The sequence below is a fragment of the Stomoxys calcitrans genome, chromosome 3 (assembly GCF_963082655.1).
Source record: "Stomoxys calcitrans chromosome 3, idStoCalc2.1, whole genome shotgun sequence".
In the NCBI taxonomy this organism is placed as follows: Eukaryota; Metazoa; Arthropoda; class Insecta; order Diptera; family Muscidae; genus Stomoxys; species Stomoxys calcitrans.
The window spans coordinates 95,544,508-95,558,507 of record NC_081554.1 but is presented as its reverse complement, the minus strand read 5'-3'; the positions used below and the strand labels follow the sequence as shown (position 1 = coordinate 95,558,507).

The following is a 14,000-nucleotide window of genomic DNA, read 5'->3' as shown; positions in this document are numbered from 1 at the left end:
TCTGCCTGCAGTATCGTATTATGGTAAGGCAGTCGAAAACAGATATCCGTCCTTGGGTTATCAAGTTAGACCCCCAGACCCTTTCTTTCCTCAAGCTTTGATCCATTTGAATAGCATGATCTCCCAGATGGCAATACCAGAGTTCCGTCAATCCAAGACTGCGCCTCTGGCAGCTGTGTCTGGCACTCGCCCTAAAGTGTCATCTCAGGCATCCGATCTGAAACCTCTCTACAATTTACCCTGGACGAAGTTACGAATGTCAACCGTGGCGCTAAATCATCTAATGCTTTGGGCCCCGACGAAATCTCTACATTGAAGAATCTGGATTTACGTGGAGTCAAGTACCTTTTAACTGTCTTTGAACACTCTTATAGTACCCGATGTCTGGAAGATGGGTGAAGTGATCCCGCTACTGAAGCCTGTGAAGGACCCAATCCTCATTGAGAATTTCCATTCGCCGACATCAGCATGGATTTCGAAGACTGCATAGCACAACAACTGCTTTGCATGCAATCACCGCACACATTTGACGGCTTCAATCAGCCCAGCCCAAGAGGTAGGTGTTCGTGGCACCTAGAGACCTACGGAAGGCATTCAATACGGCCTTTGATGACATTTACGGTAGGTTCAACGTCTACTTCGACGAACTTGCCGCCTTTTTCGCTGCGTGAGATTTGAAAATATCTGCCATCTTTAGCCACATTGATGGAGAAACGATTCCGACCATCAAGTGTCCCAAAATATTATATGTCACATTTGACAACTCTTACACATTCTCCCCACATGCCACAGCAATTTGCGATAAAGTCGAAAGTAGATGACACATTACTAGTTTAGAAATTGAGGCAGCTCCATCCCTGGCATGTATTGGGACATTATCGTATGCCAAGAGCGCCGAAGACGGAAAGTTTTCTAATGGGTCGATTTTGTATGGCAACCTTAGTTCAATTGCGTTGCTACGTATGACAACTTTCAACTGATGTTGCTAAAATGGTTTTTACAGCAACCTCTTTTTGTGGTTGCTCTGTTGTTTTTATAAGTCAATAAACAGTGAAATAAAAAGGAAATTATTTTTTGATTATAAATTGTTTAATTGTTTCTCTATTACTATTCCGCTAAGGAAAACATAATGTAAATGTAATTAAAATACATTAAAAAAACACTACATAAATATAATTGTTTGATAATATAAAGTGGTCAAGGGGCCAAACAACAAAAATAATACAAATTATCCTGTCAAACAAATTTGATTTCTAGCTAAGCGATCAATATTTAATTTAAAGCAGTCCTAATCTTAAGCAAGTCACTTCAAGGCAGTGCAGAAAATAGGCATCTACTTTGTTAACAAATGTCCATTCTTATCATTTCAGGTAAAATTTTACATCCACGTTTAGCTTTTGCTGGACATTCCCATAATTACTGCTTCTCCATTAATCGTTGGGGAATTGAAGAGTATACTGTCGCCTCGTTCAGTTGGCGAAATAAAATAAATCCCAGCTTTCTGATGGTAATAATTGAAATGATTTCCAATACAGATCCGTGTTAATCATATTTCTTAATTCTTGTTTAAAGGTTTCTCTAAAGCCGGAATCGCATAAAGTATACAAGTGCCAAATGCTGGAACAGCAAACAGTCTATACTCTGTATGCTATCACTTCTATTTTATGTGCATTTTTAATTGCTTGGGGTTTGTTGAAATGGATATATAGCTTATTTGGCAAGTCCAAGGGTGATATTAAAATTCAGTAAATATTTCAAATGACAAGGTGTAGACTTTACAATGGCACAAAATGTCAGTGAAAGGTTCCCGTAGGTTCATTTGTCGACAATGCGTTATTTTGGCAGTCAAAACCACAGATAATATATACTTTTTAATAATTTAGTTCATTTATTTATTTCTATTATAATTCCTTTTAAATTACTATCAACGTGTTGGCCAGAGGGACGTTAGTTGATTAATTAAATAAATAGATAAAATTTATTCGAAATACTTTATTGAACTTAAAATTGAACTTTTGTATGGGTTTGTAATAATGAATTTAAATCCTATCCTCATTACATATGTGAACAATTTTATATTTCATAAAGTTATTTATCCCAAAAGGGAGAGAGTCAGCTAATTTGTTCATGAACCAATAAATATCAGCACTACGGGGCGACTCCTCAACCTGTGGACGCGCCCAGTAGCTTTCAGCTAAGCTTCTCGTGATAACGATGTACACCACACAGATCGGAGCTAAAAAGGTCGAGCCCGTGTGGAGCCCATGGTTATCCAGTGCCAGTGGATAGTGGAATGCTCCATACGGAGTAATTTTAATTGCAATAGCGGACAGTCTCAGTGAGAGTCCGGTGACAACTCACAGTGTCGCTAGATCATAGAAAAGTTGGCCAAAAATAGAACTATTTAACGTAGGTAGATGAAACTTAGGCAAAATTTTTTTTATTATTATAGAAGACTCAGGATCAAAAATGGACCATATAGGTCCACATTTTAGAATAAGTCCCTTTTAGACCGATCTTCAATTATCACTTCCCGCACCACAAAAGACTCATTTTCTATCCGATTTCTCTTCCCTCAAATTTGAAAAAGAACTTGTTTTGGGCCTCTCCCCAAACAAGCCAAATATTGGTCAAATCGGATAGTCTTTCTATATAGTCATATAGCCGATCTCCCGATTAATGGTTACGGCCTATAAGGACCTATTTTTTAGCTTAAATTTAGATCAGCGAGTTATATTACACCTCTCAAAGCCCGTACCGAATATGATCTAAATCAGTCCATATTTGGATATAGCTACCCTGTAGACCGATTTTTGGTTCTCGACATGATAAAAACAAGTAAAAGCGTGCTAAGTTCAGCCGGGCCGAATCTTATATACCCTCGACGATGGATCGCATATGTCGAGTTCTTTTCCCTGTGTCCCTTTTTAGGCAAACATATGATAAAAGAAAAGAATTGCTATAATATTGGATATGATAATGGTCCGATTCGACAAAATTTCAGTCAAATCGGATAAAAATTGCGGATCTAGACCCCAGATCGGTTTATATGACAGCTGTATCAGGTTATAGACCGATTTCCACCATACTTAGCACAGTTGTTGAAAATCATAAAAAACACCTCATGCATAATTTCAGGCAAATCGGATAAAAATTGCGCCCTGTAGTGGCTCAAGATCCAATATCGGTTGATATGGCAGCTATATCAAAACATCATTTACAATCCCAACCGACCTACATATATAATAAGTATTTGCGCAAAATTTCAAGCGGCTAGCTTTACTCCTTCGAAAGTTAGTGTGCTTTCGACAGGTAGACGGACCGACATGGCTAGATCGACATAAAATGACGACCAAGAATATATATACTTAATGGGGTCTGAGACGAATATTTCGAGGAGTTACAAACAGAATGGCGAAATAAGTATACCCCCATCCTATGGTACCTTTATCCAAGCAATCTATGAATCTAATCAAGTCATATTTGCGTATAGCCTTTAGAGCTCTATGGACCTTTTTTAAACGATATGTGGTCCGTACAATGTTTTTCTTGATTGTGGTTAATTTAACATAGAGTTAAGTTTTTTCATTTCCCTTTTAAACACTATCTACTATTAATGATGGAAGTCAAAATAAACTATCGCGTGTAAAATTTAGGCAAATCGTATAACAATTATGGCTGAAGGAACTCAAGATGTCAAATCGGGAGATAGGTTTATATGGGAGCTATATCAGATTATGGACGGATTTGCTATCTGGCCATAATCGTCTGGTTCTAGGGGACTTTAATGCGCATCACACGTCATGGCATTTTCCCCTAGGTAACGACCAGCGTGGCATAGTTTTGGCAGAGCAGATTGATAGCTCCACGTTTTGCACGGTGAATGAGGATGCCCCCACTAGGATTACGAGGGAGTGCAGCAGCTCGCCAGACATCTCCATTGCATCCCCTGATCTCCTGAGTGACGTATCTTGGCAAGCCGTCATCTCTTTGGTCAGACCACCTCCCCATAATTGTCACCATCGACCGACCACCCGACATCATAACCTCTGAGCGCCGGACGTTTATCAATTATAAGAAGGCCGATTGGACTGGCTTCAGAGAGTATACCAATCGCCGCTTCAGTAAACTGCCACCCTCCTCTGATGTGCTTGAGGCCGAGAGGAAATTCCGAGACATCATTAACGCAGCAGCCGCTCGCTTTATATCAGCCGGTCGAATACCCCAAGTGCGGCCCAATTTCCCGGCGCAAGCATTGTTACTCGCGGACCAGCGTGATGGGATTCGTGCTATGGACCCCGCTAACCCCAGAATCGGCGAGCTGAATCTGGAAATAAACAGGGTAGTCAACGAACATAAGCGGAATTTGTGGCTGGAACACTTGGCGCAATGCAACTTAGGCACCGGTGTAGGCAAACTGTGGTCTACTGTTAAGTCACTCTCGAACCCCGGTAGACGAGACGACAGGACCTCAGTCACTTTTAACGAGATAACCCTGACTGATCCGTTTCCGTTCGCCGAGCATCAACATGGATTTCGGAGACTGCGCAGCACAACAACAACTTTGCATCACCACACACATTTGCCGTGGCTTCAATCAGCCCAGACCATGTGATAGGACGGTCCTCGTGGCACTGGACCTGTCGAAGGCATTCGACACGGTCAGCCATGCCAAATTATTTGAGGACATCGCCAACACGTCCCTCCAGCCAGGCCTGAAACGATGCGTCGCGAATTATCTGTGTGGTCGCCAGTCATTTGTGGAATTTAGGGATAAGAAGTCGAAACACCGTAGAGTGAAACAGGGAGTTCCCCAAGGTGGGGTGATATCTCCGGCACTGTTTAACCTCTACCTATCCTCCATTCCACCCCCTCCAGACGGCATAGAGATCGTATGATATGCGGACGATTGTACGATCATGGCATCAGGCCCCCCACCCATTGATGACATCTGCGATAGGTTGAATGTCTACCTCAACGAGCTTGCCTCATATTTCGCTGCAATAAATCTGAAGATATCCGCCACCAAATCTTCAGCCACACTGTTCACTACAAATACGCGTGAGGTGAATACTGAGCTGACTGTGATGGTCGATGGAGAAATGATTCCGACCATCAAGTGTCCCAAAATACTTGGCGTCACATTTGACAGCTCTTACACATTCTCCTCACATGCCACAGCAATCTGCAATAAAGTCAAAAGTAGAAACAAGGTCCTCAAGTCACTCGCCGGCAGCACTTGGGGTGCAGACAAAGAAACCTTGTTGACCACGTACAAAGCAATTGGCCGGTCTGTGGTAAGTTATGCAGCGCCAGTGTGGTCACGTGGAATAATATTCAGATCTGTCAGAATGCCGCCCTCGGAACTGCGACGGGCTGTCTCCTCAGTTCTCATGTGGACCACCGCCATCAGGAGACAAAGATCCTACCAGTGCGAAGACATAACTACATGCTGTCCAAGCAATACCTTTTGGTATTGACCCTTTTTGGCACGCCTGTTAGAAGTCATAACAAAACACTCCGTGGATTGAATTTTAGCAAAATCAAACAAAAATTGAGGCTTCTAGTGGCTCAAGAAGTCAAATCGAAGTACCATTTTATAAAGAGTAAGTATTGAGTAACTCTAAATTCCATATGACCAATATTTATATTCAAAACAAGTAAAATCGTGGTAAGTTCGACCGGGCCGAATCTTATATACCCTCCACCATGGATCGCATTTGTCGAGATCTTTTCCCGGTATCTCTCTTTAGGCAAACAAAGGATAAAAGAAAAAAAATGCAATGCTATTAGAGCTATGGTCCGATTCGTACAGTAATTGAATTGAATGTTGGAGACCATAGCAGAAGTCATTATGTAAAATTTCAGCCAAATCGAATGAGAATTGCACACTTTAAGGGCGCAAGAAGACAAATATGGAGATCGGTTTATATGGGAACTGTATCAGGCTATAGACCGAGTAAGACCATATTTAACACATGTGTTGAAGGTAATAGGAAAAGCCGTTGTACCAAATTTCAGCCAAATCGGATCTAAGTTAAGATCTAAGAATTGTTTATATGACAGCTATACAAGATTATGAAACGGTTTGAATCATACATAACACAGTTATTGGAAGTGATACCAAAACACCTCGTGCAAAATTGGACGAGAATTGCGTCGTCTAGAGGCTAAACAGTCAAGATCCCAGATCGGTTTATATGGCAGCTATATCAGGTTATGGACTGACATTAACCATACTTGGTTGTAAATAATAACAAAACACCTCATGCAAAATTGCAGTCAAATAGGATAAGGATTACGCCCTTCAGTGGCTCAAGAAGTCAAGATCCAAGATCGGTTTATATAGCAGCTATATCAAAACATGGACCGATATAGCCCATTTGCAATCCCAACTGACTTACACTAATAAGAAGTATTTGTGCAAAATTTCAAGTGGCTAGCTTTACTCCTTCGAAAGTTAGTGTGCTTTTGATTGACAGACGGACGGACATGACTAGATCGACTTAAAATGTCATGACGATCAAGAATATATATACTTTATGGGGTCTTAGACGAATATTTCGAGGAGTTACAAACTTTACATCCCAAACTAACCAACTGACTCACGTTTATACTGACCGTTACTCTAAATATTGAAATTTATGAGATCAGATGCAGCTTTTTATTTTCATCATCAAATAAGGAAAAAGGCAGTGCCAATGGATTTGAACCCCTTCTACATATATACAGAAAACTACTTGACACACTGAAACCAAAATTCACATTCACAGTTATGGGAATGGTCTGTATCAAATTATATCTTAAAATTTACGTTCTATTTTTTGGCCACGGTCGTGACTATGTGGACCGGAGTACCTATGAGGCTCGCTATGACAAGGCGAGTTTTTGGCGTCTTTCAATAACCAGTGGCCATAATGTTCCCGTGGCGATCGGAACGAGTTTACGCAACTATAGAAGCTTGACGAGGATCATTACCTCCACATATAGACATGTGGCTACTACAGCACCACATGGGCTTGATGTTATTGCGAGCTACCAGGCGCGTCCACAGATTGCGTATGGTGGAATGGTCCACTCGGAATAACAGCTATTGCTGTAGCGGACAATCAGCGTATCGAGTGGAGAGTGTCATTAAGAGGCCTGAAGGAACCGGTTCTTGCTTAGATACTGAGTGCTGGTTAGGTTTGTTTTATTTTTATCACGCGAAATGTTTAATTTGATGCCTATATGTTCGAACATTAATTACGGCTAGGATCTCTAAAAAAATAATATTAAGTTGTAACTGTTGGGATTGGTACTTATACATCAAATGGACACATGTAAATCAGTTTGCCAATTGTTCATCTCTTTTCAATGAGTGCTGTCCGATTCAAGTTTAAACTCAGTGACAGGGCCTCCTTTTTATAGCCGAGTCCGAACGGCGTGCCACAGTGCGACACCTATTTGGAGAGAAGTTATTACGTGGTATAGCACCTTACAAATGTCGCCAGCATTAGGAGGGTATAATCAGCGATGAAAATTTTTTTTCGGATGTTCCTGAACGCCGGCGTACAGCGTCATAGGCGGACATGCTAACCTCTGCGGTACGGTGGCCTCCGTCTCAAATTATACAGTACGAATATGAATGTATAAAATGTATAACCCCTGCATAACTCGTATTTTATTTTTTCTTTTTGTGCAACTGTAGACTGAAATTGTTTCTATTCTTCTTCCACTGACACTAATAGTGGGCCAGAATTCGTACATGAAGAAAATTGTTTTTCGTTTTTTGTTTTTAACCGTCAAGCTTGGTACTAAGTTCACTAGCACGAAAATTGCCTAATAATTTATTGCGAAATTTTGTGCATCCAGCTAGACCACATAACACAAATAAAAGCCATACAACGACACTCACAAAAGAAACTCCATTGAAACAGAGTTTTTCTGACCCAGTTCGTAGGCAATGAATTATATTTGCAATTAATTGAAGCGAAATTTTCACTGACGCAGGGACATGTAGCTGCTATTTTGCTCCTAGAACTCAGTACCACTTCTACTGATGTGTTATCTTTATGCCTAGTACTGAATATAAAAAAATGGTGAGGATGTTACGACCACATACATGCGCTAACTTGGGCCTTCCGGCAGCTCTTCAATCAATTCTCTGCATCCTCTGCCAAGAAGGCTTACTGAGGCGCCAGTATCCAACAAACCTCTTATTAATTTATCCTTTAAACGGATTTCGGCATATGCCCTAGGGTCATTGCCCTTTATTTCTGCACGATTTAATGTCTCAACTATCATACGCTTAAGCTTGCGTCTATCTGCGGTCTTTTGCCGAATTTTAAAGATACGCCTTGATATATTGCCTGCATTTTCATCTTGACCAAATATCCTGGCCTTAACATTATCATAATTTCTTTGTCTCTCTTCCATTGTTATATAGTGCCTGCGACTGGCATATGAATCATGGCATTTACAGTCTGTTCTAATCTTGTTTTCTTCTTCCTTCTTTTCAGATTCTGGATTTCGCCGAAATACTTCTACTTGGCGGGGTTTTCTGACGGACGTGTCTCCCCCGGGTTCGCCACGCCCCTCTTGCTGTTTCCCGATTGGCAGTTTTGGCATCTCGGGGTAATAGTATTTGGTCTGCCGCATCGGTAGCAAAACAATCCCCTTTCGGAGGATGGGCAATCCATAAACATGTGGCCCTCTGCACGACAATTCCAGCAAACGATGGTCCTATTTTGCTGAATGTTCGTTCGAATAGCCGAAATACATTCGGGGGCTTCCCGGTGCGTCTCGTGTTCGTCAAATTCATATTCGTCAAGGGCCACTTCATTGACATGTCTCGTAGGACGCGTGTGAGGAGCCACAGGCCTAGGATCTCGCCTTGGAAAATTCCTCTCGGCCTCTTTGCACTCAACACGCAGCATCTCTACGGTGGCGATGGACATCGGATAAACCACCATCTTAATATTTTCCTTGACATTTACCTTTATGATGCTAATCATGTCTTGGTCAGTTATAGGGTGTAACAAGCGAGATCTCAGCTGTCCCATGGCCTGGAAATACGCATCAACCGGTTCATTTGACAACTGTTTTCTGTCCACCAAGTCTCTCATGGCTTCGAACGCCGATTTGGTAGAGCGATATTGGCACAGGAGAGCATCCTTCAATTGAATCCACTGGGTGAAATTCCTTAGTTTCTGTGATTGCCAGAACCACTCCAATACGGGTCCAGATACTAATAATCTAAAGTCCCTTAAGATCTCCTCCCACGGGACTCCGTATTGCGACTGTAGGCACTCCAAGCGGAAGATAAATTCCTCAACGGTGAGTCTCATTGTGTTACCATCAAAATTTATGCCGAATTTATCGACTCTTATGCGCAATCGATCATCATTCAAAGGTGGCTGTGAGTAGTTCGTGCTCGTTGAGGGTGGCCTGTCCCTTTGTGAACTAGAGCCCGAGGATCCAGGCTGGGACGCGTTTGTACTCATGCTGCGGCTACCCTGGCTACCTGTTCCGTTCGCGGCGTTGTTACCTCCGAGGGCCATACCCTGCACGGTTCTAACCAAGGTATCTAATGTCTTTCTTATATCATTTACCTCGTTACTAATCAGATTTTTCATTCTGTCTTCCAGAGCCCTGTCGGCCGTGTGACTCCTGCCGTTGCCGGGAGTCGAATAGCGTTCGCCACCACTGTCGGTTGCGGTTTGTGCCACGAATGCCGGACTAGCCACATCCCCCTGGGCAGGTTGTCGATTAATAGTAGCAGATAAGTCCCTAATCTGACCATCCTTACTAGCCACATTACTATTCAAACTGTTCATCTTCTTCTTCTTAGTTTCACGATTATACCGTTCAGACTCCTCGTTGAATGTCGTTGGCCGGTCTCTTTTACTTTCCGAGCGAGACCTCGTATTCATCACCCAGAAGGTTTCCTACTCTAGGCTCTGATTCACGACGATATCCGTATTCGCTCCCCCAGATTTATTGGAATAATGTAAATCGGGTATTTCAATTCTGCCAGCCGTTATCTCTCAAACTTAAGACAGTATATACCACAAAAATGTATTATTATTATTAATTCCCTTTCCTGGCAAAGGTTTACTTTCAATAGGGTTATAAATGTATCGTTATATCCTTTTCCTCTCACTGTATAAAAAAAATATACTAGCTATTAGCTCACCTAAATCAATCGTAAATTCAGTAAAATTCAAATCTATTCAAACTATTAGGAGGTTCACGGTTGTATTCTCAGAGAGATGTATGTGTTAGGAGTGTATTCATATCGTATCGATTCATGAAGTGTAAAAAAAAATCCCAAAGAATATCTTGTAAAACATTGCACATCTATATGGAATACCTAAAATAGGACCATTGTACCATGGCAATTAACTTCTCTCCTTTCGAAACTAAAGTCCTCATGGCAATAAGGCCTTCTGACACTCTGACTCACGGCATCCATCCTACCGTAACGGCTATCATTCTTCGCCTGCCATAAATCCTACGTATGTGGTATTCCTTTTTCTAACGAATCTAACATATACGAACAAAACGGGACACAGGTCGATAACAAACACTCATAGTTACAAATATACAACTAGATATTGCATTTGACCCATTTTTATATTCTAAATCTAATCCTAAACTAATATATCTTAATCTAATATTGCACTTTAAACAGCCTCTCCCATGTAGGGCTGGATGCAATACCAACCAGACATAGTTAGTATTTGACTAGATCGATTTGGGCTATTGAATCTAAAAATTTGGCTATTACCAAGTACGTAGATGACATTGCACTTACTCTCCTTACTCCTAGTACTAGTGACTAGAAAGCATTGATTTTAGATTGGGCGCCATTTCTGTTACGACCACATACATGCGCTAACTTGGGCCTTCCGGCAGCTCTTCGGCCTCAGGGGGATCCTCAACCCACCCAAAACTAGCCTATGGTCTAACATCATTTTTTTTTAAAGAATTCACATAAAATTTAACAACACAAACACTTACAAAACACACGGGGATACTCTTTGGGATTTGAGTCCTTTGGTGTTCCAGACCCACACTCTGCCCACCCTTCCATGGTCCATATGCTCCTTGCCTCATTTGGTATGGACCCCACTACCTCCCTCTACCACTTACTTCTCTCTTTCAACCGTTTCCCCTCCCAAACGAAAAAAAACTTACTCCATTTCAAATCTGTTAATACAGTACATAATATATATCTCTTTATTTAATTATAACAAAAAAAAAGAATCTAATTGAATCAGATAAATAAAAATACTAACACTAAATTCCCGTCTTTGCATTATTTAATTATGCTCTTTCTAAAAAAAAAATCACAACAAACGCAAAAAAAAAAACAGATTAATCTTGCGGGTTCTACACAAACCTTTGGATGGGGTTCTGTGTCCAATGTGGACCGGATTACTATATCAGGATCTTTCTTTCCCTACCTAAATGAGCTCAGTTAAGTAGACGTTTTCCTATTTGCCTCAGTACTCAGGCTGTTGCAATAATAAAACCCTCTCACTGTTTTGTACAGTCCCTCACAAGTCACAAACAAAAAAAATTAATCAATTATTAAATCCTTAAAGCGTCAAAATCAAATAAGAATAAATTTATAAATGGTCAATAAAATTGTACATAAAATTGAAGATCATAAAAAAAATAGCAAGTAAATAAAATAAAAAAAATAAATGAAACTAGGTTATCTACTACTATGACTACATTAATTTTATAACCAAAATAAATAGGGGTTGGAAAATAAATTGAATCGAGGCGAATTGCCTCTTTTACGCACGCGCCTAACAGCGGGCTTTATTTCTGACTGTATGCCAGTCTTGGATCCTCTCGCAGTGTGGACTTTATGGGCTGTAAATCTCGTGGAACGTATATCGTCTCCACCGGGACACCATCTGTTCCCGAACAAAACAATTAATATACCAGCACTCAATGCGTCCCACACGTATATCACCCAACTTAGGTTGAAGTCGATGCTGCAATTGTTCAGCAGCTATGTGTCCCAACTTGGACAGGGTGTTCCACAACATGTACTTTTCTTGGTACCAATTTGGTGGTTACCCAAAACGTAACCCGGCGGAACGCCGTATGGACGAACGGACAGAATAAATTATGCACACGCTTACCAATGTGAGCTAGTCGCTTTGGCTTTCCTCCTAGGGCTTGTTCAATTTCAAGCAGAAAAATTCCTTCCGCAATCACCACGGCACCTATTGAAATTTACACACATTAACTCCTTGTACATTCATCGTCCTCTTATATACATCATTGATCCATTTAAACTCACTTATAAATTTGCCGTTTGCTTATTTATTTCTGCCTCCAATTATATATTTCCCATAAACAATCATCTATAGGGCACCACTAGAGCGTTAAATAGCCGCGAAAATCTGCATAAATTCGTTACCGCCGGGACTTTTTTCTAAAACCTATATGGACGATTTTGGCTACTATTCTCCTTTTTATAATCTCGGTTCTCCCACATTTCACATCTACTTTCAATGTGTGGGTTAGTTTCCAAAACTACTTTCTCTTTTTCTCAACTGAAAGTTGTTATTTTATTTATTTCAATTTCTCATTTTTTTAAATTTCTCATTTTTTTGCCATTCCTCTACGTCCACCAGCTTTCAGGGATGGCACACGTACCAACCCTGTACCAATTAGTTCATCGTAGTGTAACAACGCCGGAACCAACATGACATCTGGCACTTGTACATCTACATAGCAGCGCAGCACCATTCATTCTTCATTTCTGACAAAACCCAAACGCATTAGCACATCAAGCCGGCCAGAAGACAATAAAACAAACCACATAAAATAGGGGAGAATCGCTGTGTGCACTGTCCATTGCCGTCAGAGGACTATTTAACACGGTCCCTGGCCTTACAAATGTGTCCTCGCCGTAAATTCTGCTGGCCCAAAAAAAAATTAGCTGCACGAAAATTTGTAAACAATAGGTGGTGCATTTTGGCGTGATAACCAATTGATGGTTCACGATCCATGTGGTCAGCAGCCCTCACGCAACAAGGAAGAAAATGTGAACACATTTCGTAGATGTGGTAATGAGTTCCAGGAGGCCACCGTAGCGCAGAGGTTAGCATGTCCGCCTATGACGCTGAACGCCTGGGTTCGAATCCTGGCGGGACCATCAGAAAAATTTTCAGCGGTGGTTTCCCCTCCTAATGCTGGCAACATTTGTAAGGTACTCCATAGAGGTGTCGCATTGCGGCACGCCGTTCGGACTCGGCTATAAAAAGGAGGCCCCTTATCATTGAGCTTAAACTTGAATCGGACTGCACTCATTGATATGTGAGAAGTTTGTCCCTGTTCCTTAGTGGAATTGTCATGTGTAAAATTTGCAATTTTTGTACTGAGTTCCATGAGCGAAATAGTAGCAACATGTCGCTGCGTCAACACAAATTTGCAAAAATTTGGCCCTGTCGCGATTTACTTATTTTCTGCTATATTTAGCAGTTTTTTTTTCAAAAAGACGATTTTTTTTTGTTTTTTACATACATTATTTATTTACTCAAGAAATACATAATATATGAAAATTAATGCTTTAGGTTGTTGTATTAATAAGAAGTATATATTTTCCAAAATATTTAAAATACAGTAATTTTTATCACAGACACGGACATTTTGCATGATGTTAGGTATTACTGTATGTATGTCTAAATGTTATAGGTCGGTATTTTAAGTATACTCTTATTTTTATCAACTTTAGTTTTTTTTTGTATAATAAATTCAAAAAAATTAGTCCAATAGTTTATACTGTTTTCTAATAATAACATATATTTAATTTTTTTTTTTAAATACAAACTATGTTAACATCATGTTGAATATGCATGTAAAGCTAACCAATAGTAGATGTTATTACAATAGCTAAAATAAAATGGTAAGTCAACATGTACAATGTATGAATAAAGAGCAACAGTAGTATTTTTATATTCTCGATTCTCTATTCTGGAAAATTTTATTAA

At 40.4% G+C, this 14,000-nt stretch overlaps 1 protein-coding gene and 2 long non-coding RNA genes across 8 annotated transcripts in view; 2 read left to right on the top strand and 1 right to left on the bottom strand.

Moving 5' to 3' along the window:
• LOC131995841 (uncharacterized) overlaps positions 1 to 14,000 on the bottom strand; it is a 205,841-nt gene that overhangs the window by 109,880 nt on the left and 81,961 nt on the right. The window lies entirely within an intron of this gene.
• Positions 1 to 14,000, top strand: part of LOC106084863 (metallophosphoesterase 1 homolog) — a 162,895-nt gene that overhangs the window by 146,202 nt on the left and 2,693 nt on the right. For 5 of the 6 annotated variants that reach the window (XM_059365025.1, XM_059365027.1, XM_059365028.1 and 2 more), the window contains one exon: positions 1,371 to 1,507. In XM_059365025.1, the coding sequence (XP_059221008.1) occupies positions 1,371 to 1,507 (137 nt within the window). Of the gene's footprint in view, positions 1 to 1,370; positions 1,508 to 1,572; positions 3,317 to 14,000 lie in introns of those variants that run through there. The other variant, XM_059365026.1, reaches the window with a different exon arrangement.
• On the top strand, positions 8,873 to 11,288 carry LOC131995840 (uncharacterized). Its single transcript, XR_009397645.1, has 3 exons — positions 8,873 to 9,318; positions 9,395 to 9,564; positions 9,630 to 11,288. It is a non-coding gene; the product is annotated as an uncharacterized LOC131995840 (long non-coding RNA).